The sequence below is a fragment of the Zosterops lateralis genome (assembly GCF_965231275.1).
Source record: "Zosterops lateralis genome assembly, chromosome: 7".
NCBI classification, from domain to species: domain Eukaryota; kingdom Metazoa; phylum Chordata; class Aves; order Passeriformes; family Zosteropidae; genus Zosterops; species Zosterops lateralis.
In genome coordinates, this window is record NC_139767.1 from 6,722,048 (window position 1) to 6,746,597 (window position 24,550).

General features: G+C 39.4%; 1 protein-coding gene across 1 annotated transcript in view; it reads left to right on the forward strand.

Annotated features, from left to right (window-relative positions):
* Positions 1-24,179, forward strand: part of FAM171B (family with sequence similarity 171 member B) — a gene marked incomplete at its 5' end in the record, with an annotated part of 37,042 nt that extends 12,863 nt beyond the window's left edge. Inside the window, 7 exons of the mRNA XM_083865636.1 lie at positions 8,304-8,537; positions 9,240-9,332; positions 9,622-9,777; positions 11,573-11,740; positions 15,258-15,374; positions 15,902-16,025; positions 16,298-24,179. Of these exons, the coding sequence (XP_083721762.1) occupies positions 8,304-8,537; positions 9,240-9,332; positions 9,622-9,777; positions 11,573-11,740; positions 15,258-15,374; positions 15,902-16,025; positions 16,298-17,633 (2,228 nt within the window). The 3' untranslated portion in view covers positions 17,634-24,179. The remainder of the gene's footprint in view (positions 1-8,303; positions 8,538-9,239; positions 9,333-9,621; positions 9,778-11,572; positions 11,741-15,257; positions 15,375-15,901; positions 16,026-16,297) is intronic.
* Positions 24,180-24,550: the final 371 nt, after the last annotated feature.

A 24,550-nucleotide genomic window follows, 5' to 3' on the forward strand; every position in this document is an offset into this window, starting at 1 on the left:
CCATATTTAGTCCCGATGAAATTTTATCTTTCCTTTAAGTTACGTCTGAATTTGGGACAAATAAAAGTTGGAAAAGTTTGGAAAAAGCAGAAGTTGTGGGGAGAACTGTTTATTGGTGTACCCTGACCTAATGCCTGTTGACTACTTTGGAAATTCTTTCAGTGCCTAAGTACTGATGAGGCGTAAATTAATATTTTTCAACAAATATTCCAGGGCAAGATTTTTAGTAAGAATATTTTGCAGTTTTCTTTACCTCTCTCTTCAAAAAACAGATCTCCTTTTCCTCTTGTTGTTTGCTTAAGAGTTGTATTTATGTATGCACACAACTCCATACAAAATATAAACCCCTGGTTTATTATTACCAACCCTGGTTGGTATAAAAGGAAAATAATTAGTCTGTTAAAGTGAAATAAAATAATTATTCTACTGAAGTGAAACAAAATTGTTGTCAGTAAAGTAATGCAACTAACAACCTTTTTTTTTTTTTTTTTGTGAAAGCACAGTAAAATGCAGTGTTAATTCTAGATAAAAACTGGTGCCTATGAATACTTTTGCTGGGGAAAAAATGGACAAGGTATTCCATTTTGCTGATGTGTTGGGGTTTTTTCTTTCTTCATTTACTTTTGTTTCCAATCAAAATCCCTTTAAGAAGGGAAAAGGGCTTTGTTCCTATCTTGCTCCAGTAGGTCAGTAGGCAATCAGCTTCCTCCTACTCTCTGATACAGTTTTATTATAATATGAAACTGCATTTGGGGTCTGTTTTGAACTAAATGAATAATTAGTCTTTGACCTACTAATTTACTTAGAACCTTGAAGTTTTCTCTGGATCATGCTAATTTCCCAGAGGCAAACCCCTGGCAGTTTTTCAGTCTGCTAGATTAGAAGTGTCCCTTTAAAGTGCTCATCCTGATGGGTTTGATTCAGTGCATGTAATTTCATGTCATAAATTCACCACTCTTTTTAGCGTGAGGCTGGCAGAAAACCTCATCTTTAGAAAAGTACTGGTCTTTTTTCATAATCAATGATCTCACTGGCTAAAATATTACAGGGACTCCTCATCACAGAGATTACCCCAGGATGGATTGAACTATGGGAGGAAGGAGACTGAGCAGAGCTCAGCAAAGGAAAGAGGACACCATGAAAGGCAGGGGGAAATAGGAAGTGGGAAAGGGAGTTTTCCGAACACAGTGAATGAGCAGAGAGCAGAGGTATTTTTGTTTGAGATGGCGGCAGACTTGGGTTTACATCTCTTCCTGCATTGTTTTGTTCAGCTCTTAACAGCAAAAGTATCCAGTTGTTTCAAGAGATGCAGCCCCTCCCCGATGTGGCACTGAGTCAGAATAGTGTGTGAAAGGTGCTCTTAGGCTCTGTTTTTAATTTTCCCAGTAAGATGGGAGGAAGGGTCACCTGAATATTGTAGTGTGTGCTGAAATGATGCATGCATTGACATGAGTGAGCTTCTAGTAAATAATTTCCATTTCCTCTTAACCCAAGTACAGATGCCTGATAATTCTGGCACTGTGGTCTGCAGGTGCCTATCACAGCTATGCTGGTGAAATAAGGAAGTGTTTCCCTCTATCTGAAATAAAGTATTATTTGAAGCAAATATAAAAGAATTAGTTTGAAAAGCTCTCAGAGTTAGAATATAATTGGGTTTTTTTCCCCAGCAAAATCTCACTTGAGTATCCTGATGTGTGACAAAGCTTAGGCAACAGTGTGCTAATTTTTAAAAAATTTCTAGTCTGTTACACTTTTTCTTGACTGTGAAGCATGAGCTTGGTGAGAGCACCTAGATCTGACTAGATTGGGTTAAACTGCCTCCTACAGTAACAATGACTGTAACAGCCTTTCTCTGTGTAAAAGGGACTGCCTGTTCCCCCCAGGATCTACCCTTAACTCACTCCTAATTGAGATTTTGTAGATGCCTTCTGTGGAAATTGGTTGACCAGAAATAGGGCAGTGGGAATTCTGTGGTGTCCTACTTTCCTGGAGCCTGTTTTGCTGCTTTGTCCTTGGAAATTGGTAATGTGTTCTGTGTCACTGAAAAGATGTTTGCCAAACCTTTCTCTTAAATATACATCCTAATGTTTCATTTTGCATTAAAATATTTTAAGGGAGTGCAGAGCTACAGCACTGTACTGTACAAATTATGTGCATTGGCTGTTCATATACAAATGCAACAAATTCTGATCAACTCTGTGCTTCAGTTTGTTTAAAAAAATATTTACAGTCTATTTTACAGTCTTTGTCTCATCTGAAAGCAATTTTCTGTGTCTGTAGTTGAACAGTAGTGACTAGCACCCCTGACATGGAGCAGCAAACCATCAATATCTTTTCTCCAAAGGGCATTTCAAGGAGCAGCCTGTACTTAGTTTAAAATTAGAGCCATAATGCTGCCACTTTGCTTAAAGATCAACCTAAATAAGGCAATTTTTAGTAATTGCTGCAGTCTGTGTCTGTCCTTATGTGCCCTGTTGTTTACCCATCACTTTGGGGTTAGTGTTGGGTCCCTGGCTGGAAAGTTTTAACTCCCAGAGTGATTCTGGAGAGGAGTGGTACAAACTTCACCTCCCGCTAAGTGCAAGAGTGAGACTGTCAGTAGTTGTCAACTTCCAAATATTTTCTTTTTGCAGCCAAGTGGAATAATTGTATTTGTTGTCCTAAGCATTTGTTGTTCTTATCTAAATCTAAAGTTCTCTTTTCCCAAGGAATTGATTTTTACAGCTGGTTGGGGATTTGCTGAATTTTCTCAGCCCTTTTGTGAACAGTGTGAGCTTCTTTGCTTCTCACTTCATAACTTGTTGAAAATGAAATATGCAGATTGTACTTACAACTAAATAATAAAGACAATGTTAAAATTGCACTGGCCAAAACACTTGCAGTGTATTTATTATTTTAGCAGTATTCCTGTTCTGTTTTAGGGAGGAAAAATAATGTTCTGCTATTTATTTTCTGCTACTGTTTTAAATCAGAGGAGCAGCATACAAAACATCCTTATAAAAAATCACGTAATTAGTTTCTAAATGAGATATTGTGATACCAATTTGGAATAGATAGAATGATTTGTGTAGAGTTAGAAAGATCTTTATACATGTATATGCCCATTTGCACTAGGGTCTATAAATTACTGCATGGAGTATGACAGGATGAAAGAACACTGATAGCTAACAAATGAAGCCTCCATTTGGCTGTAGAGGTTATTAATTAGATTTACAGGTTCTTTGATAGCCATGAGAAGCATAATTGAAAACCATCCAGGGAGCTCACCCCGGTGCCTGACAATAACTCTCACAATACCCCCATAAAATAGTCATGGGAGTTTAGGGGTCACCTATGATGCCATTTTAATGCACAGTGCAAGGCAGCCAGCTCAGTCCTGTGTCAGTGCTCTGTCCCTTCCTGCAGAACAAAGGTACCCAGGGATGGATGGGGCCCTGTGGGGAGGGGCCTTGGCCCTGCACTAAATCACCCCCACAGCCCTCAGGTGCTGCCACAGCTCCCCTTTATCAGTGTGGATTTTTAATGAACTGAAGGTCTTTTACTTTTTCAGTCTATGCTTTTGCAGTTTGTCACTGCTATTACTGTAGTTTTAAGGAAATTTTAAGAAGCAAGGGTTGGTGTTTGTGGGCCGGAGGATGGCTTTTATGTGACCTTTTTTCACTGAAGCCAGATGTGTGTTGGCTGTCTAGATTATGTTTCATTGATTTCCACCCCCTGTGGCAATACCCATAGCAATATTGGATGTGTAGTAATACCCCTAACTCTTATTACACATTTTTTTCTTTACAGATCAGTGCACTTTTCATCTCACTAATTGTGTTAAGCAAAAAAAAAAAAAATGGTGTTCTGTGAATGTAAAAGGTGGGAAAAGGGTTGTTCAGTCAGCTAAGACCAAGGAAATGGTCTTAGTCCAGTCTTCTCTGCCTGGTTAGCAGGGAGCCTAGTGTAGTCAGTTGCCACAGAACTCGTATCAGTGTGTGCCTTTTCTGGCATGGGTTTAAACATCTCTGGACAAGGGTGAGAGGAGTCCCCTCTGAAGGAAGGAACTAAAGAATAATTTGGTTTTAGTTACTGTTCCTGCCATAAGATAATTAAGTGGGTAGTTGTCTGTGTGTTTGAGAGGAGTAACTGTCTCTTTCCAGGTGCAGAACCTCTGGCTGTAGGAACTGGGTGATAAATAGAGAAAGGGACTTAGGGCTGAGTTGCAGAATCTGTAGGAATTCTTCCTCTGTGTGTGTGTTTTCACCACCATTTCTCAGTTAATGATATATGTGCTTTGGAACATATTGGTGCCTGTGAGGGCTCTGGCCTTCACCATGTTAATTAAATCTCACATAAATGGTAACCAGATGAGATGCTTGTCTGCAGAATTAAGAACAAATTACATGGACCATAATTGAGATTTTTTTTTTTTTTTTGACTGTTAGGTTTGTACCCAGCTTACAATTCCAAGCAGTTCTTTGGCTTAAGTCTGTGATATGACTTCTGAGTTAGGACAGTGATGTGGAGCCAAATTCCAGCCATTAGATATTTTTTTCTCAAAGAAATGAGATGTCATCAGTTTTACTGACCAGGACATTTCTGAAGTAGCTAAATGTGGTAGAAGGCTTTGTTTCCCTTTCTCTGAATAACTGCTGCACTTGTATGAATGTTTATCAGAAACATTTTAATGTTGTAGGAGCTGCCATTTCCAGTGGACCTGCCAAGAGAGGAATCCCTTCCTCTGAGGCAGCACAAATCAAATTAGCGAGGACTGAGTTCTTTCTTCTAATTGCAGGAGTTCTGTCAAATGTGTTTAATGCTGAGATACAGCTGACCCACTTGTGTTTGGCACGTGTCAGTGACCAGAAAAAAGCACAAGGTTCATCCCTTGTTTAAGTTTTCAGCTTTGCTTTTGTTAAAAAGTGAACCAACTGTTGGTTATTTTTCTTTGAATTGTTTTTTTCTGGTATATTTTATTGTGACTAAAATATCCTACTGCAGTTTCCATGATAGTTGAGACTTAAAATTGTCCTTAAAGGCTTGTAAATTAAGATATTTATAAAAAAGAGAAAGAAAGGCAGTATTTTCTTTGAAAATTAGGTGTCTTGAATGCTAATCTGACATTGTTAATAACTGAATGCCATTAAATCCATGATAAATTTGCACATTAAATGCATTTGAGGGTTGTGAGGCAGTGAGTCTGAGGAGGGAGCTGGTCAGGGGATCTCAAGGCTGGAAAGAAACGATCAGTGCTGTAGGACCAGAAGTGCCTACAAAGTGAGCTCTGGGGCCCTGGGAATGTCCTGCCTTTGACTAGGCTGTAACAACTGGTCTGCAAAACTATGGTGAATGTGGCTGTGTGAGTGGAAAATGGTTACTGCTGGATTCTGGCTCTTTTTTCACTTGGATTTTTAACATGTTATCATTCCACAAGCATTTGGATGGAGGCCTAATGATGTGTCCTCTCTCCTGTGCTGTTACTGTTGAGGAGTGGAAAGAATTTTTTTTTTTTAAAGTCTCTTCAAAACCATTGCATGGGAGTTTAAAGTGACTCGATGGCAAAGTCTGTTCTAGTTGTTATTAGCAAATCCCAGTGCAGGCAGGACACAACTCCCTCTTGTCAGGGAGACTCTCGTTAGCACAAAAGATAAAGCCAAAGGCACAGAGAGAGAGCTGGGCTCAAGTCTCCTTTAATCCATGTCTGGATGTTCAGGGGCGTGAAGTGAACACTCCTGTGGAGTGGCTGCTGCCTGTGTGTGACAGTCACATAGGTGGGGACTCTTCAGAGCTGCCACTGGAGAGCTTTGTCTCAGCCAAAGAGATTTCAATTTGCATTTCCAGCCTGGCTCTGTGTCTCCTCAACACCCCTTCAGGCAAAGTGTCACTTTTGGGAAATGTTGTGGCATTTCCCATAAGAGAAGGAAGTAATCAAAGTTCAGCATGGCTAAAAACAGCCAATGACATTCTTCAGTTCACCATGAGAGAGTGAAAATAGCACAGCTTTCTGTGGTTTTACAGTCTTTTATTTTTAGTTTTTGGAACCCAAAGGTTCTAAGAAAGTGGGGTTTAATATGGCTGTAACTGAAGGAGATGAGAGGAAGAAACAGTTTTGCTTTTGAATTTACCAACAGCTGGAGGAGGGCTGTGGGATTTGCCCTCACTCCTGTGTTTTTTTGTTAGGCTTTTTGTCAGCAGGAAATGGAAAATACTCATTAGAAGTATGATATGATTGAAAGACTCTGTCTTTCTGAGTACATTTTAATTTTTTATGACTTATATCAGATGTTAAAACTAGGCTCTTTTTCTCCTGACTTGATTCCAGCTGTTAAAATATCAGTTTATAACAGGCATTTCTGGTATTCCTGATTACTGGCATGAGCTTCAATTTCCTACCACTGTATTTCTTACTTTTGAGTACCATTTCATGATAGACTCCTGACTTCCAAATGATTCCTGGATAATAATATTGTACACAGCCTGTTTCCTCTCCTCTGTAGCCTTTTAACTAGTCATTGGCCAGGGGCAAATGGCCTGTTTTTCAAGTTTTGGCAGCCACTGGAATGATGCTGGTATCTGTGTAACTGGATCAATGCCTGCAGGAGCTGTTTGGAGCCTGTAATTTGCTGACATGACATAATTTCCCCCCCCCCCCCCCCCCCCATTATTACATGATTTAAAACCCCTCTAGCACAGCAATTTAAAGCAATTTTATTCTCGAAATATCTTACATAAGGAAAAAAACCCCACCAGATTACATTGTTCAAAGATTATTGTCCATTTTCTGTTTAATTCTGTCAAATACATTTGAGTGCCACTGGGTGGTTTTTATTTTACTGAAAATGTGTATCAATTTGCTGAAGGAGGTGTAGATTTTTGTATAACATTGCAGAGAATCAATCTGGCACAGCTGGTAAGTTTTTGCTGTGTATGTGGTAAACAGTAATAAATGAGGCCAGCTTAGCTTTTGTTGTGTGCAGGTCATTTTTGTACATGAATGTACAATATGCTCCATGCATACAATAGATCTAAATAAATACTGATTTCAGAGAGGCCCAACATGGAGGGCATTTCCACTACATACTGGGGTTTTTTGATGGATTGCACTCGGCTCCTCAAGTCCTATTCATTTAAATTAAGGTCAGTGGCAGTAATCTCTTGGTGCAGTGTCAATCTCAATTATAATGGGGATAACCTGATGAAATTGAAGTATGATTTTGGGTAGATACATTTCAAATAACTGAACTTGACATTTGACCTAAATAGAAATACATATTCATGATGAATGTATTCGAAAGTATTAAGATACAAAGTAGTGCATTGATATTGCATAGAAGTATATCTGTACAAAAAAATTGTTATTTAAAATATTTTTAACAGTGATCCATAGATATTTTAACAAGAAATCAACTCTATTCTGGAAATAATGTGGAATTGTCCCTTTTCACATACTGTGAAAAGACTCCCTAGTAGTTTATTTGCCATCCGGGTGGGAGAGAAATTTAATGTGATTCAGAGCACACTGAGACTGTTGTTCAAGTGGCTTTATTATTTTCAACATACTTTTTAGTCACTGTAGTTATGATCTCTGCAAGACACTGGGTATGATAGGAACTATCAGACCCTCTAATTAGAGTAGAGAAATACTATTTAGAAGTTGCAATGTAGGAAGGTGAAAAGTAGCCCAGTGCAAGTCTGGTGGGAGATGGTAGCTTAAAACAGTGTCTGGATTCATTTGGTTCCTTTATAATAATGTTACACATGTAAATATAAAGGTATATTTAGACCCCAAAATAAATATGAAGGTATACAGACCCACTGTCTGTAGACATCAGGTTCTCTGCCTTTACAAACTCAAGGTGCATCTTGAACTGTGTGTCCAAGCCAAGGGCTGGATAACAAGACCATCTGTATGATCAGTGTGATATTGCAGACCACAGTAAATCTCACCCTGTCACAGATGCATTCTGCAAGCTTAAACAAAAAGGTGAAGATTACTTTGTAATTTGGTTTTGGATTTTTGTTTGTTTGTTTGTTATTTTGGGTTTTTTTAACTGGTTAGTTATTATATTTGCTGAGTTTGATAAACACTTTTTGATACCTTTCTGCCCCCTCTTAAGGTTTTTGTTTCCCCCTTCTCTGGGGCATATAATTGCATATATATTGTATATATATTGCAATTACATCTCTGCCTTTGGCCAGAGACAGAGATCCAGTGTGCACTGGATGAACAGCAAAGACCTGAACTCCAGGATTCTTTACAAAACGATGGTGCTTAGCTGTGATGTATCACCATGACCTCCTGTTTTTCTTTTTGTCAATAGGATCTGTTTTCACACTGAAAGTTCAAGTAAATGACATCATCAGTCATCAGTACCTGCGGCAAGCCGTGGTGGAGGTGTTTGTTAACTACACCCTGACAAATTCTACTCTTACTGGAAACAATGGAGCAGTGTTAATCAAAGTCCCCTACAAATTAGGATTAAGCTTAACTATAGTCTCATACAAGGATGGCTACCTGCTGACACCTTTGCCTTGGAAGACTGCGAGAATGCCAAGTGCGTAAGCGTCTTACAGCCCTATTATTAAACCGGACCTGGCAGTAAATTTCTCTCCTGAGCTGTCTGGGTAGTTGCTGTCCGCTGAGCACAGCTCAGTGAAGTCGGTCAAGGGAGGTGGTGCCTGTCAATGCAGATCTAAGGGTGAACGGTCCGTTAAACTTGTCAAAATTCTGATTGCTCTAAACCAGAAAATAGCCCTTTGGAAATCAAAGTGGGTTATGTTGTGACACACAGTGAATTCTTAGAGAATTTTTGCCTAGAGTTAACAAAGAGCTGTTAATGTGTTCTGACAAAAATCCTGTTGACCTGAGTGATTCTTGGAGTGCCAATGATTTTTGTCCTCTAAGACAGGTATAACATGTTACAGCTCTGCTTCAACAGTGTTTCCTCATAGGTTTTCTTGTTTAACTACTGCATGCTCTTAAAAAAGCACATGATTTTTTTTTTAAAAAAAACAGACTTTTAAGAATTCTAGTAATTTGTTTATCCATAGAAGGTATAAACCAGTAGCAAACATTCAACAGAGATCTTTCTGCCTAAACACTAAAATTGCTGCTCTGGATAACATGAGTAAATTTATTTAGTCTTCATATGCTCTCTGGTTTATTAACTGCTCTGTTCAATAGTTCTTTTGCTTTGGAGGCCTTGGAGGATTTTTTTTTGGTTGCACAGTGTAACAGATATTATCACTTTCCACAGTATACTCATCCGTGACGCTCTCATTATTCCCACAAAGTCAAGCTAATATATGGCTGTTTGAAGATACTGTCTTAATTACTGGAAAACTGTCTGGTAAGTTCTGTGTATGTAGACTGTAACTGTAGCTTTGTGATAGCCATCTGTACCTACATGGAAAAAAAATTAGGCATCATCTCATTCTCATATAATACCTATCTACTTTAAGCCAGATTTTCTATTAATTATGTAGCTGTACGAGGGCTGTGACAAGTGCTAGACTGGAAACACACAAATCAGGGAGAAAATGGGTGAAAACAGGTTGTTAGGCTAAGTGGATTTCTGAAGGGTAATAAAAACACTGTTTGTTTTACTGGGGCTAAGACAAAATATTACTCTTTTACAGATGCCAAATCTCAACCGAGTGTTCAGTTTCCAAAATCTTTAATAAAGCTTCCAGCAAATCATATTGCAAATGTTACAGCCTACCTGACAGTGCCAGAGCAGTTTTTGAAAGTGGACAGCTTTCTCTATACAACAGGAATTATTCTAAATAAATCAGGTATGTGAATATGATGATTAGAAATTCTTGTAAAGAAAGATTATAATATTATAATGCATATGAGTGCACAGTGTTTCAGAAGAAAATATGCTTCATTTAAGAGGGGCCTGAACCTGCTTCCATTGTATTAGCTCAGAAAGCTTTGTTCCACAGGAGTGAGTTTATAAACGCATCAGGTGAGTAATCAGTGTTGTTACTCTATTTTGGTCCACGCAATATGGAACATAGTTTTCTGCAGTGAAATACAAGTCCAGAGTCTGCTTTTTACATTTATATATCTGTATATGTGTGTATGCTCAGGATTTCATAAGACTGTGGAATTGGTTTAGTAAGCACCTTAAAAATGCAATTATAGCCAGACTGTAAAGTAAGTGAACCTGAAGAAATCAGTGAACAGCAGCAATTGACTTCAGCTGTGGAGTTTCTGCATTTTCACTGGAGTGATTGGTTCTAGGGTGTTACAGCCAGCACAAAGACTTCATGGAGCCCCCTGCAGGGCTCACAGTCAGGCAGTCTGGGCTAGTTTGGGACCAAGTGGTCCCTGTGTGTACAGAGCAGAGTTTGCAAAAATGTTTTCTGTGCATCTGTTTCACTGGAGAGGCACTAAGTGGGTTCATGAGTTGTAACTCTGCTCTTACACCATTGGATTTTTTTAGCATTTGTCACTCTATCAGATAGCTTTTTAATTTGCATAAGCACAGTAATCTCTGGTACGTTGTACCGCGTGCAGTTCCATCTTTTGTTCTTTTCTTTCTATTCCCAGTGGATCTGAAGCCATGAGGCTCTTAAATTTATCCTGGTGCAGGAACAGGGCACTACATGGCTTATTTAAATTCATCATACTCTATTCTTTAATTTTCATTCCATTAAAGGCAGTATATATACTGATCTTTTGATATAGATATTTTAAGATCTTTCTTATCTGTATTTCACCTCTTTAAATGGAAGGCAGAAGGAAAGAAGCCTAGGAGAATAAGCAGTGTTTATCCTCTCTGAGTTTTCCCTTCAATCTGTCTGGCATGTGTTTTAAATTATTCATATACCCCTAAAGGAATAGACTTCCTTTTAGGGCAGGTGGAAGCTAATTGATATCTGATGTGCCAGGAGTTCTCTCACAACCAGCTTCTAACAGCCCGCATAGATTTAACATTATTCTGCTACTTAGTAATTCTGTTTCAGCTTCTCTCACTTCTCTATGCTGTCATACTGGGCATTCTGGAGCATTTGCAAACTGGTGAAAGGAAAACAAAGGAAAGAAACTTTCAGGCTGCTTTGTAAATGCAACATTTCCTCTGAGTGCTTTGACAAGCCTCATGATTAACTAACTATTCAGTTAATTCTGGCTGCCAAATTAGGAAATTAATCCTTACAGGAGAGGTTCCATATGCCTTCAGTTTCATTAAATGTTATGTACATTGTGATTATACCAAAATCCTTGTATGATCTGTATTTCACATCAGTTTTGTAATCTGGTTACCTGAGGGGAAAAACCTTTCCTCCCGCACCCCAAACCACGTTTTGCCTCATTGTTAATTCTACAGTCAGCATAGAACCTGGATGTTACAAATCTATTTCTCTCAGAGCATTGGTATAGAAATGGCTGTGTTTTGTTTTAGTCATCAGTTATTAAAAGTTCAGAAGAAAAGTAATGTTAATTTTGATTTGACCAAGTTGGTAACAGCTGACTGTGTAGCTGGATGTGGATGAGGACTTGACTTTAGTAGCTTAATTCTTAATTTATTTCTTTTTGAATAAACTGTGAATGGAGAATTACATTAATTTTTCTTGCCTTCAGGTTTCAAAAGCATGGAATTAACTCCTCTTGCTGCCGTATCTGTAAACGTTATTTTGGCTGGGAAAGAACTGAATGTAAATGGTCCCATTCAGGTTACACTTCCTCTCCCCACAACTACTATAAAATCAGGAGATGCTGTACCTGCCTGGACATTTGATATGAAAATTGGTAAGTGGGTTATTTGTTATTTTGCCTTCTAGCACATTCCTGTAGGTTTGGGCACATGGCACTGTGGGTCATGAAACAGTGATGTCACTATTCCATGAGGTGATGGTCAATAGATGATCATTTTTCTTAATGGACTAGCTTGAATTGTTCAATGGTATTTCCCTGCTTTCATTAGTTCAAAAAGCTTTGGTAAAGTTCATTAGCATTCCTCTAGCCTGCATTTAGTGTACTGGATTTTTATTTTCATGGGAGCCCGAGTGTTCACAGAACATATATTTCAGATGATGTTAAATTTGAAGCCTAGTAGTTTGTGAATTCCTTCTTAAAAGAAAACAAACCAGAACTGAAGGTTTGGATGCTTTTCCTGGAGTGTAGCTCTAAAGATCCTTTGAGCTAGAACTGGGACTGCTTCAGTTAACAAAAACAATTCAGAAAGTGAAATGAAGGGGAAATAAGAGTTATCCAAGGGAACAACATAGTTCTTCCAGTGTGCAAAGAAGAGGCTGGGGATTAGTCATTCTAAACCTTTTGTCATCCCTTCACATCTAATTTTAGTCAAGAGTGAGTAATGAGCTACGTCCACGTAACCCATTTAGATGACCTGTATTAGGTGTTGGGTGCATTAGTGTCCTGATTGTCCTACATTGCCCCTCACACTTCAGCTTGAAATGTGCAAGTGGGTGAGGAGGTCACATCTTGCTCCTTTATCAAGGCAAAAATCTTTTGTTCAGTGGTTGGAAGTACAGGAGAGGGACACCAGCTCTAACAAACTCTTGTTTACATGTTCAAGAAACTGATCACCTTAATGAAAAAAAACAAAACAAAACTGAAGAACGTGGGTTTGAATTAAGAATGTGCCAATAAAATCTGGCTAGGCTGTTTTGTGGGGAAGAAGTAAATAGGATAAATTTTGGCATAGAAGATTAGGTCTGACCATACACCTAAAAGACTTTAGAGGGGTAATTGGTGGAAAGAGCATTTTTCTTCAAAGAAAGGGTTTTAGTCTGAAGTGGTAAAATACCACTCAGAGTTTAAATTTCTTACTGCCACAGCCACTTTTGCCAGCTCCTATGCTCATCCTGTGCTGAGCTGTTTTACCTCCCTAAACAAAGCTAAGTCAACACTGCTGTTAAAACAAGGAGTTGACAGAACTGGAGCAGCACAGGATCGGGTTAGAATATTGTTAGGTGTTTATGTGAGTGTTGAGGGTCCCTACAGAGGAACATTGGCCTTGGAAGTAAAACAGGACCCAGGAGCGTGGCATGCTGATCCTGACCCCAATAAAACCAGTTGTTTTTTTCCTCTCCAATGGGATGAACTTTACAGAGATTCCATAAAGGCAAGTTGTTTGTAAGGGATACTCTCTGAGGTGTACTATTTGCTTCTGCTACCTCAGGAGGGGAAAAGGAGGATGGTGAAAAAGGACAGCAACTTTTGGGGCATAACTGAACTTGTACTTTTTCTCCCATTTCTTCCTCTCTAACAGTAAAAATTTGCAACTATATTCGCTTTCTGGATGTTTATTCTTAAATATGTTCTTTTGTTTTTTTTACCTTTGATCTGGCACACGCAAAATGACTTTTCCCCAAGGTAACTGAGTGATAGCAAGGCGTGTTTTAGCCAAGGTTCTGGTGACTGAGGGCAGCTGAACACCTCAGCTCTGCAGCAGGCATTCCAGAGCATCCATAAGGAGCAGCAGACCCCCACCTGAGCTGAATGCAGAGCTCCTGCTGCACTCAGTAATGAGGCTCTGCCTCCAAGGCATTGCATGCGGGATGTCCCCAGCAAGACACTGACACAATTTTAAACTCTGAAGTCCTTGGGTAATGTGTGATGATGGTAATCAGAGCTCCCATGTCAGCATTGATAGTGGCAAGGGAACAGGTCTGTGTGTGATGTGGTGTGGGCTGACCCATATGCAGCAGGAAAAAGATAGAAACTGCTTTCACAGGTCTGCCTGTGCAGTGTTCCCAGGGCTTACTCCAAGTGGAGTAGTACTGAGGCTGTTCCTGGAAAATGAGCTTTGGTAATTGTACTCTAGCTGCTGTAAATGCAGAATTTGTTCCTCTATATTGAGTGTGGCTTCTTTCTTACGAAATATTTTGCTGCATTTGTACTAAAAGTACTTTGTGGATTTTAATAGAATTACAAAACCCAGAAAGCTTACATTCAGCATTAAATTGGGAATTATATCCTTCTGCTTGAATGGCAGTAAACCATAGAGAAAATGGGCTTACTCCTGAATCACATTTTAATATTTTTTTCTTAATACCAGGTATTTTCTATGGAGTATATTGAGGAAGATGTAATTTGCTGAAAAGGACAGCAAGCATTGTATAGCTTCTTATGGATTTTTTTCAGTCAAGATAGAACTTCTGGAGACCTGGAAATTATTTTTGCCTTTTATACAGTGTTTGCTGGTGTTGCTCCTGACTCTGGACAAGGTCTCTCAGGTGGCTGAGAAAGCACTTTCAGAGCTCTAGGTGGTTGCTGCTGCCTTTTCCTCTGCCAGCCCTCACAAGCACCAGGAGAAGGCTGCATGTTTTACTGCTAAATGATATTTTCTCTGTGTGTGCCTGTGACATCTGTGGCAGGTATCCATCCTCACCTTTACCTCCTGGCTGGGAGATCCTTTCTTTGCTGAAAGAAGGGTCCTGGAAGAAAATCAAATTGAAATCATATAAGCTCCAGCTGACAGGAGTTATACTGTTTTCATACTTCGATTATTGGTGTTTTTTAAAAAGCTGGTGGTTCTCTCTGCCTCTCAGTATTTGCAGGTTGCATATGTAAAGTTGGTTACATGAGGCTGTTTTCTGTTCTTAGAATTTCACAAATGGCCCTCAATAAATGTCTTTAAGTGAGTTAAGTATAGTTCTCTGTCTCCTAATGGGTGCTTTATTATTGTAGAAGCTGGCATACCATAATGCCTTTCCTTTGCCTTGCCAAACAGATGGTGTGGAATCTGTGTCCTAACAATAGCACTTCCTTGGGCTAACTGGACTGTTACAGCCTCAGGGCAGGGAGGAGGAGAGAAACATTCAAGACAAACATTGTTTATCGTATTGCAGCTTAATAAGATTAAAATGTTTTCCCACTAAGTTCTGCTAGCTGATGTTAAACTTGTGGGTTTTTGCATCAGTTACCTGCTCCCTCATTTTTTAGTCTTGTCCTTCATGTGTGCTCAAGGTCATATAATGGGCTTTTTCAGATTACTTATGTGCATATCTGTGAAAGACAGTTATTAATAGAAAATGAATCATATTAAGTTTACTTCTGGTAAGTAACGTTGATGCTTTGTTTCAAAGTAAACTGCCACAAAGGGATATTTACAATGAAATTGTCAGGAGAGGAAGTTTGCTTGTTTAGCTAAAGCTGTGTAATAAACAGTGGCTAGATCAGAAGTGTCAGTTTTTCCTGTGACCTTGTGTATTTTTGGTAATGATCTAATTGCTGATGGTTTGAGGTACAGAAGAATCCTGCATGGCACGTGCAATGTTTTGTCCTTTTTTCCCCCCAGGTGCTTGGGTGAACCGTGGGCTAGGCATGGTGAGGGAAGTGGATGGTCAGTTAGTATGGACATACACTGCTCAGCACTTGGGCTACTGGATAGCAGCTCCACTGCCTGGAACCAGAGGTATGGCAACAACTGCCCAAACAATTGCTGAATGCCATGCATTTGATTGCTGCATTTAACAGCAGAGAGGAGGAAGTGGCATGCAACTTCACCACTTGGATAACTTTTATTTGAGTCCTTATAGTGATTTTCTTGCATGTTTTGTAAATTCCTGTGAAGGGATCTATCAGAGAAACAGTGTGGCTAATTCCAAAAATAGATAGCACTCTCTGACAGAGTGCTAAGTAGAAAATGTAAACCATTTTTCTAAGGTAGTTTGGACAGTTAATACAAATATAACTTGTCTGGAAGGAAGTAGATGTCATGGTAAGGCTTTAGTACTTGAGATGAACCTGTCATTATATTGTAACCTGTTTGCATATTTTCTAGTTTGCTGAAATAGCAAGGTGAGAAGGGAAGGATGAACATAATGCCATTGGAACACAAAATCACTGGAAAAGTACCGTTCAATTTATTAGCTCTGCACATCAAGTGGAATCATTTGGTTTTAAGAACTAATGCTTGTCTGGTTTTGTTTGATAATCTAGAATCCATTATTAGTGCTGTTTCCAAGGACATAACAGCCTATCACACCGTGTTCCTTACGGCCATACTGGGAGGAACTGTTGTCATTATCATTGGATTTTTTGCTGTTCTTCTTTGTTACTGCAGGTAAGCCAAAGAAGTTCCAGTGAGCTCATTATAAGTGGAATTTGAGGTTGATAAAACAGTCTTTTGAGGTTAAGACTTGTTTTCTTAGCTAAACTGTAATGTGTAGCCTAATATTTATTTTTAAATCACACTTGTTACAGAACTTCATTTTAAGTTTGTGATGTCAAATTACACTTCAGCTTCTTAACCAAAGTCTAACCTTCTGCTTTGGTAGTCAACAGTCCAGTATTTCCTAATACGCCCTGCAGTCACCTTGCTTCTCTTTTGCATAGGGATAAATGTCGTCGGACACAGAAGAAGGAAAAAAACACAACCAAGCTGGAGGTCATAAAAAAAGACCAGACAACATCAACAACTCACATAAATCATATCAATGCTGTTAAAGGGTCTTTAAAGCTGGAGGATAAGTCACAGTTATATACACCGAAGATTTCTTCATACAGCCCCCAAAGAAGGCTGTCCATAGACACAGAAGATGGAAAATCACAAGACAAATTTAAAATCTACTCAGAGGATGCTTCTTATCAGTCATCCTGTCAGATTGGTCAGGCAGGAAATTCAGCCCATTCAGTGGAGCCTGGTGCTGCAGTGAGGCTTTTACAGCAGGCCAAGCACAGTAACAGTACTGTTTCCCAGGCTCCCAGGGACATTCCAGACCAGAACAGATACCTTTCACTGAAAGAGGAGATGTACGGGCTTTCTCATATCCCAGAACATCTAATGCACATTTACAACCAGCCTATTGCTATTCTTCAAACCTCAGACCTTTTCCACTCCCCAGAGCAACTGCATCCTGCTAAATCTGCAACTTTGCCCAGGAAAGGGCAGCTGGTATACGGCCCCATGATGGAACCCATGAATCGTGACACTTACATGCAGACACTCCCCAAAATGCCAGTGCACTCTCATCCCCAGCCTTCTGCCTGCAGAGATGAAGGCAGTGCCCTGGATGGGGAAGAGGGCTTATCTTCCCAAGCATCCAACTGGGGCCGCTACACCAACAGCTTACTGGAATCTGTCTCTGTTCCTGGGACGCTGAATGAAGCAGTTGTAATGACCCCGTTTTCATCCGAACTTCAGGGGATTTCAGAACAAACGTTGCTGGAACTCTCTAAAGGAAAACCATCTCCACATCCTAGAGCGTGGTTTGTGTCCCTGGATGGAAAGCCAATTGCTCAAGTGAGGCACTCTTTCATAGATCTGAAAAAGGGCAAAAAAACTGAGAGTAATGATACCAGTCTGGACTCTGGTGTGGACATGAATGAGCATCATCCTAACAGGAAACTGGAGAGAGAGAAAACTTTCATTAAAAGTATGCCACATTCTAAGATTCTTTACTTGGAAGATTTGGATCTGAGTAGCAGTGAAAGTGGGACCACTGTTTGCACTCCAGAGGACCAGGCTGTGAGACACATTATGGAAGGAGGGAATGGGCCAGTCCTAGAACAGCATGATGAGGAAGGTCTAAGGAAAAAATCTCTACCAGGAAGTCATGAATCTGGTATCCCTTCTGCTAAAAAAAGGGATAGACCACCCCTCATGAAAAGAGATAGCAAAACCAATATCTGGAAGAAAAGAGAGGAGAGGCCGCTTATTCCTATAAATTAAAACACAATGTGCTTTGTGCTGTTGCTCTCCCTGCTGGTTGTTGACCTCTTGCCTGCTTCTGTAATTCTGCAGTGTTGGGTTTACAAGGCAAATGCTGTTTTCTAGTATCAAGAAAAGTTTCATTGTTTCTAACATACAGATTGAGTTACCAAACTTCAGCTGGGCGATTGATATTCCATGTGAATTGAAAATAGGGAAATGTTAATAAAAATACTATTAAACTTTTCCAGTTCCTAATTTTACTGGCAGTATGGGGAAGGCCCACATTTTACTTAGCCTGTCATTCTTGGACACACCTTTGGGAATGCACAGTGAGAAATGTAGGCACATGATTTAATTTTTTTTTGTATTGTTGCTAATGCAATGGTAGCCTAGTTAAAGCCATTCCTCAGCCTTGTTCCTAATTGAGACCATCTGTACAGTATTTTATATGTGAACTTTTCTAAGGATCTGTTACTACTCCTTTGTATAATGTGAAATGTTTCATGTGTTGGTCCCACGACACCAGCAGATGAGCTCTGCTGGGTTTATCAGCAGAGCTCTATAGCATTACTGCCCTCCCTGTGTGCCCATCCATGTGCAATTCCATGCAACACTGGGGGAAGGGGAAGTGTGCAAGTGTGGCTGCTGCAGTTCATGGTCCCCACTGTTTAAAGATGTTGCCTATCTGCTTTGTTTAAATCTGCTTTGTTGTGGCCCATGTGGATGTTGAAGGCTGACATCACTATGAAGGGTCCACATCCAGCAGAAAAGGACCGGTCCTGGTGCCATTTGAAGCTGCAGCTGCCCCTGATCCCAGTGTCTTGTCTTGGCTTCTTTGTCAGTGAACATCTTCTCTTCTGCATGCTGTTGGGCCAGCTGTGCTCCAAGCCTTGAATCTCTGCATATTTACAAGAGAGAGTTTGGCCCATGATGAAGTGTGCAAGATTAGACAAATCATGCCTTGGAAATAGTTTCCTGAGCAGGAAAGATCGGCACCGTTGCTTTTTATTTTATGTTTAAAACCATGGGAGATCATTTGAGGATTATGTGCCTATATTTTGCCAGCCTGAGCTGCTTTTGTCTAGGTTTGCAGAGGAGTTAAACAGGCTTTAAAAGTTGGGAGGGAGGGTTTATGAGCATGAGACAGCAGATTGCAAAATTTGGTCTATAATGCAATATAAATACTATTTATGACTCATCTTAGAGTTAAATTTACCAAAAGTCATGAATGCATGAATTTTAACTAAGATATGTATAGAGGAAGGAAAGGCCATCAGAATATTCTTTAATTTTAATGTTCATCTTGTCAAAATGATCATTTCAACTTTGGCTAACAGAAAAATAGATGCATCTCTTAATGTGCTTCATATAGCAAACGGAATGTATTTCTGTGGCTTTGGGGCTGTTTCCCTGGTGAAATAATTTCCAGCATTTTGGCTTTGGCAGTTTGATTATAAATCATCCTTAAAAAGGCTTTATGAATATTTCCCTTAGAGCTTGGTTTAGGTTCTGTACCAAGACCCAAACATACAATGCCTATATTTGAATTGTGATGTGAGGGGTGCTTGGTTGTCTGCCCTGCAGTGCACTCAAGAGTTGGGAAGGATCCTATGCAGCTGGGCTTCTGGGAATGTTTACTCAGGAAATATTACTGTGAAATATGTCTGTTGTGTTGGGATTGTCAGTTGTCTAGTGCTGTTTCTAGAAGATTATGGAAGGTAGCCAGGATGGTACCAGCAATGCATCAATCCAAACTGAGAATTTGCTTCGTGAACAAAATGTTCCTATTGAGTTCACAAGTACGGAAGTGCAAATTAAGTTTGAGATAGGTGTGTGTGTGGTGGGTTGACCTTGGCTGGATGTCAGATGCCCATCAAGCTGCTCTATCACTCCCCTTCCCCAGCTGGACAGGGGAGAGAAAAGAAGATGGAAAACAACTCCTAGACTGAATAAAGCAGTTTGCTAAGACAAAAGTAAAAGTTTGCATGTGCACCAAGAGGAAAAAAAAAATGGGTTTGTTCTCTACTTCTTGTCAGCGAGCAATGTGTGTCAGCAAGCTTCCTGGTAAGCAGGGCTTCCACATGTGTAGTGGTTCCTCCAGAGGGCAAACCTTGTCAATAACAAATGCCCCCAGTTCCTCCTCCTTTCCTTAGCCTTTATATCTGAGCTGACATCACATGGTATGGAATATCCCTTCAGTTAATTTGGGTCAGCTGGCGTAGCTGTGTCCCCTGGCAGGATCTTGCCCACCCCAGGCTGCTGATTGGCAGGGAATGTTGAGAGTCAGCCCTGATGCTGTGCCAGCCCTGCCCAGCAGTAGCCAAAACATTGGGGTGCTATCAACATCTTTCCAGGTCCCAAAGCACAGCACTGCAAAGGCTGCTATGGGAACTCCAGCTCCGCCACACCCAGTGTCCATGGGCAGCACCAGCACAGATGGGAATCTCAGCTCCTGTGCCTGGATCACCTCCTGCCCCTCCTTTGCCACTGACCTTGGTGTCTGCGGAGTTGTTCCTCTCACATTTCTCACTCTACTCTTCTTTGGCCACAACTCCAACTGCACCATAATTTTTTTCCTTCTCAAATCTGTTACCACAGAGGTGTTACCATCTTTTCTGATTGGCCAGGCCTTGATCAGCAGCAGCTCTGTCCTGGAGCTGCTGCCATTGCCTCTGCTGGACATTGGGGAAGCTTCTGGCAGCTTCTCACAGAAGCCACTCCTGTAGACCCCCCTCACTGTCAAAATCTGGCTACCCAAACCCAGCACTCACAGTGAAGCAACTGTCCCCCTTGCAATTCACACAGGGTGCAGATATCCACCTGCAGCCTGAGGAGGATGCCTGAAAGAGGCTGTGAACCCCTGCGAAAACTGTGCTGCAGCAAGCTCCTGGCAGGACCTGTGGGCCTGTGGAGAGAAGACCCATGCTGCAGCAGGTTTCCTGGTAGTACTTGTGGGTCTGTGGGGGACTCGTCTGAAGGACTGCACCCTGTAGAAGAGTGAGCCACGTTGGAGCGGTTTGTGGAGAGCTGTTGCCTCTGAGAAGGTCTCAAGTTGGAGAAGCCTCCTGTGGGAGGGACCCTGTGCTGGAGCAGAGGAAAGACTTGTGTCCCTGAGCAGTGGCAGAAACCACGTGTGATAAACGGACCCATTCCTGTGTCACTGCAGGGAGGAAGTAGAGCTGGGAAAGAGGGAGGGGCAGGGGGAACGTGTTTCTAAGATTTATTTTACTTGTCATTATCCTGCTCTGGTTTTGTCAGTAATAAGTTCAGTTAATATCCCCAAGGTGAGTGAGCCTGTTTTGCCCATGCCAGTACTCAGTGAGTGATCTCTCCCAGTCCTTATCTCAGTTCATGAACCTTTCATTGTATTTTTTGTCCTCTGTCCACTTTGTGCAAGGGATTGGTCAGAGTGGCTTTGCTGGGTGCATGGCATCTAGCCAGGGCCAAACCACTACAGTGTGTAAACAAGTGTGTAATTAAGTTGGCCTAAAGAACCTAAAAGAGATTTAATTATGATTCACCTATTTCAGATGTGAAGATGGTTTGTCTTATTAGCATGCCTTTGGTTCTCTTTCTAGGTAACAGGAATTTTGTTGTCCAATACCACATACAGTTTCACAAAACTTTTTTTTTTTATGTGCTGTTCTGCTGGATTTTTTTATATGGCTTTCTAGGCCCAGATATCATCATTTCATCCTTTGCTTTGTTGTATACATTAGTAGGAATCGATTTATATATTCACATTTCTTCTGAAAGCTGCTTTTGATGTTCAGCATTGCCCTGTTTGCAGAGTTGCATTGGTTCTGCTGGCTCCCTTTTCAAAAAGAATTATACATACACATATGCACATACATACAATACAGAATGTATTATTATACATTCTGTTGAACATTATAGAAAATCCCTAACAAGATAATGGTTTTGAGGAATTCATACTAAGTTGATATGTCTTTACTTAAATTTTGTTCACCTGCAGTAATATTTCAGATTTTTTAAATGGATTTTTCATTGTATATACAAAAAAAACTTAATTTCTCAAACTTACTTGTACCATCAAAAAATACAGACTACAGTAAATGGCTTTATTTATGTGAGTTCAAAGGAAACAAGTTTGGCACTCCGTTGTTTTCATTCTCTGACGAAGATCTGTCTATCTGGTCATCAAAGAAAAAGGACTAGAAATCCAACTCTAAAATCATTATGATTATGATTTATATTCATACAGAATATTTCAGAATATATTATCTCAGTCTTCAGGTTCCAGCTGTATGTTGGAATTTATGCACTGGAAAAACCTGTATTGCCTGCTAGAGGTTAGAATTCTTTTTGGCTTTAGATCATTAAAAAAAGGAGTTTGACTATGCTGAGCTCTAAAAATTTTAATTCCACAAAAAATTCTACATGATGTGTAACATGTGAAGAAGACAGAACATCACAGTGAAGTTTGTTTTGGTAGTCAAATGAATGGTTTTCTATATTTCTCTATATGATTTCAACATGTGAATTTATAGGAATCACTGAATTTATTTTTTAAGATTTTTTTTCCTGTTTGTTCTTTGTGGCATTAACAGACTGTTAAAATTCTGATGCCAGAATTAGGCCTGTACAAAAATTAGCAAGGGTTTGTGGTACACAGCTCCTGGAAAGGCTGGAGAAACATTCAGAGATTTTGACTTCTCTGAATCTGGAGGCTGCTTACCTTGAGAATTGACAGTAAATTTTAGATTATTAGCAAATGCTAGATATTATAGGTAAAAAAAAAAAAAAAAAAAAAGTGGGGGAATCACTTAAAAATTACATTTTGGTTAAGACGAAAAAAAAATCTTTATAGTACAGTCAGAAAATAGAACTGTGGTATTACAAACCTGAAAGTAAAAATGATGTGTTGATTAGGGACATTTATTTACCACTATAAAGCAAGAGATGACCCAACAAAAATAATCTAGAAATGATCTAGTAATCTAGAATCTAGAAAGGATCTAGAAATGTTTAGTTGTCTCTTTTGTTTTTATGCAATCTTTTGTACCAAAGAGGGTGAAATGAATGGGCACTAGTCTAAATTCTTGTTAGTTAGAAAGTGACAAAGTTTCACAACACTATTGATCAAACACTGTGCAAATGAGAAGGCAGTGCATTACATCTGCTGTCTAGTACTTTACATTAGGAAAACCTGGAGATAAATTAGCCTGCTGAAGTGCCTTTCTCTTTCATCAGACTTACTTTATCAGTGGGACACCCGAAAAGCACATTATGGGTTTTTTTTTTCTGTTAGCCAAAGAAACCCTGAATTCATACAATTATGTAGCTTTTATAATATTTTAAGAGGCAGATTTAGTAGCTTTTATGTTGGAATACTGACTTCTGCATGTTGATGATGATGGTAATTGTTGTAAAACCTGGATTTTGTACTTTATGTTTGAAAAGAAATTTTAAAAATATATCTTTAGCAATCTGAACAGTAGTGTCTTTTAAAAATGTGCATACGGGATCTGATTCAACTTTGTACGTCAAGTACAAGCATCTTGAAGTCACTGGATTTACAGGTATGAAACTGACTGGGATATTAACTTCAAAAATGAAATTAATATATGTTTATATATAAACACTATTATAATGATAGAAGTCCTTTTTTCAGCTGCTAACTTTGCTTGCCAGTAGCAGCAGAAAGTGTATGGAGATGGGTACGTAATTCTTATTTTCTCGAACCGATTTTTATCTCAATTTGGAGCCTAACCTACATTGTTTTTTAATAGCTTTTTAATTTTTTTAAATTCAGTGATATTATGAAAACACAGTACTATGCCTACGGAGTTAAAGATGAGCATTCTTTGATAGTAATTTGTACTAATTTGTGCCACACTTCTAACAGTAGGCAGCTACATTTGTGTTAAAGAATTTATATGAAAGCCGGTTCCAATGATTAGAATCTGAGCTTTGTTTTCTTTTAAAAACAGTATTCATTGTATTCTGAAAAAAAAAAAAAAAATAGGTTCAGGTTTTTTTTAAGGCTGGCAGGGCAAAACTCTGTCATTACTTCTTGTGCTAGCACCCTCAGCCTGAAAACTGTTTTACCAAATGATTTTTTTCAGTCAGTTTTAGGACTTACTGAACATTCTTGTATTCCCTATCCCCAAAACATCCTGGTACTTTATTCCCCAGGTAATTGATTTAGTTCCTTTGAAGCACTTGTTGCACTTCAGTCCATGTTAGAACAGTACTATTTTTACATGTCACTGTGTAGAAAGGCAGAATTTAGTGCTCACTAGAGCATGTTGTTCATACAAAGCCTGGCTCTGGATGTTGCAAGGCAGGTGAACTCATGGCACTGACTGTGCTCACCGCCTTGGATTCTGGAGCCTTATGTTCAACAAAAGCTTCATGACCTTGGCAATTATTTTCAAAAACTCTAGTATGGATATTGTTTATGTAAAACATTCTTGATATCGGCATCCTGGTTTTAAGTATTTCTACCTTTTTATATTTTGTCAGAGGTGTCTTTTCAACTCTCTATTTACTACAGTATCAGTGTATCTGTTGCTGAAAATGTAACTAAGATTTGTAAAATGTTACAGCTTATGCAATATAATAAAAAATTTGAAAAAGTTATTGATGCCTGAAATTTGAGTGTCTTTGAAGCCATATGTTGGGGGCTTCAGTGGGGGGCAGAACGAAAAGGGGGGGTTACTTAATTAACTGTTCCTCCAGCTGGGTGATTTCTGTTAAGTATATTAATTTGTTCAACCTTTAAAATTGTTGGAGCCCTGTATTTGTGTGCATTTTGCCACACTTGCACCTGAAGGACCTTCATTGAAGGTAACCACTTTTTATCATTTAATATTGTTTGGCTTGTTATTTTAGGCATCAAAGTCAGTTACTTACAATAAGAGAAGTAAGTGACAAACTATAAGATACACTCAAAGACTCAAAATATTGGT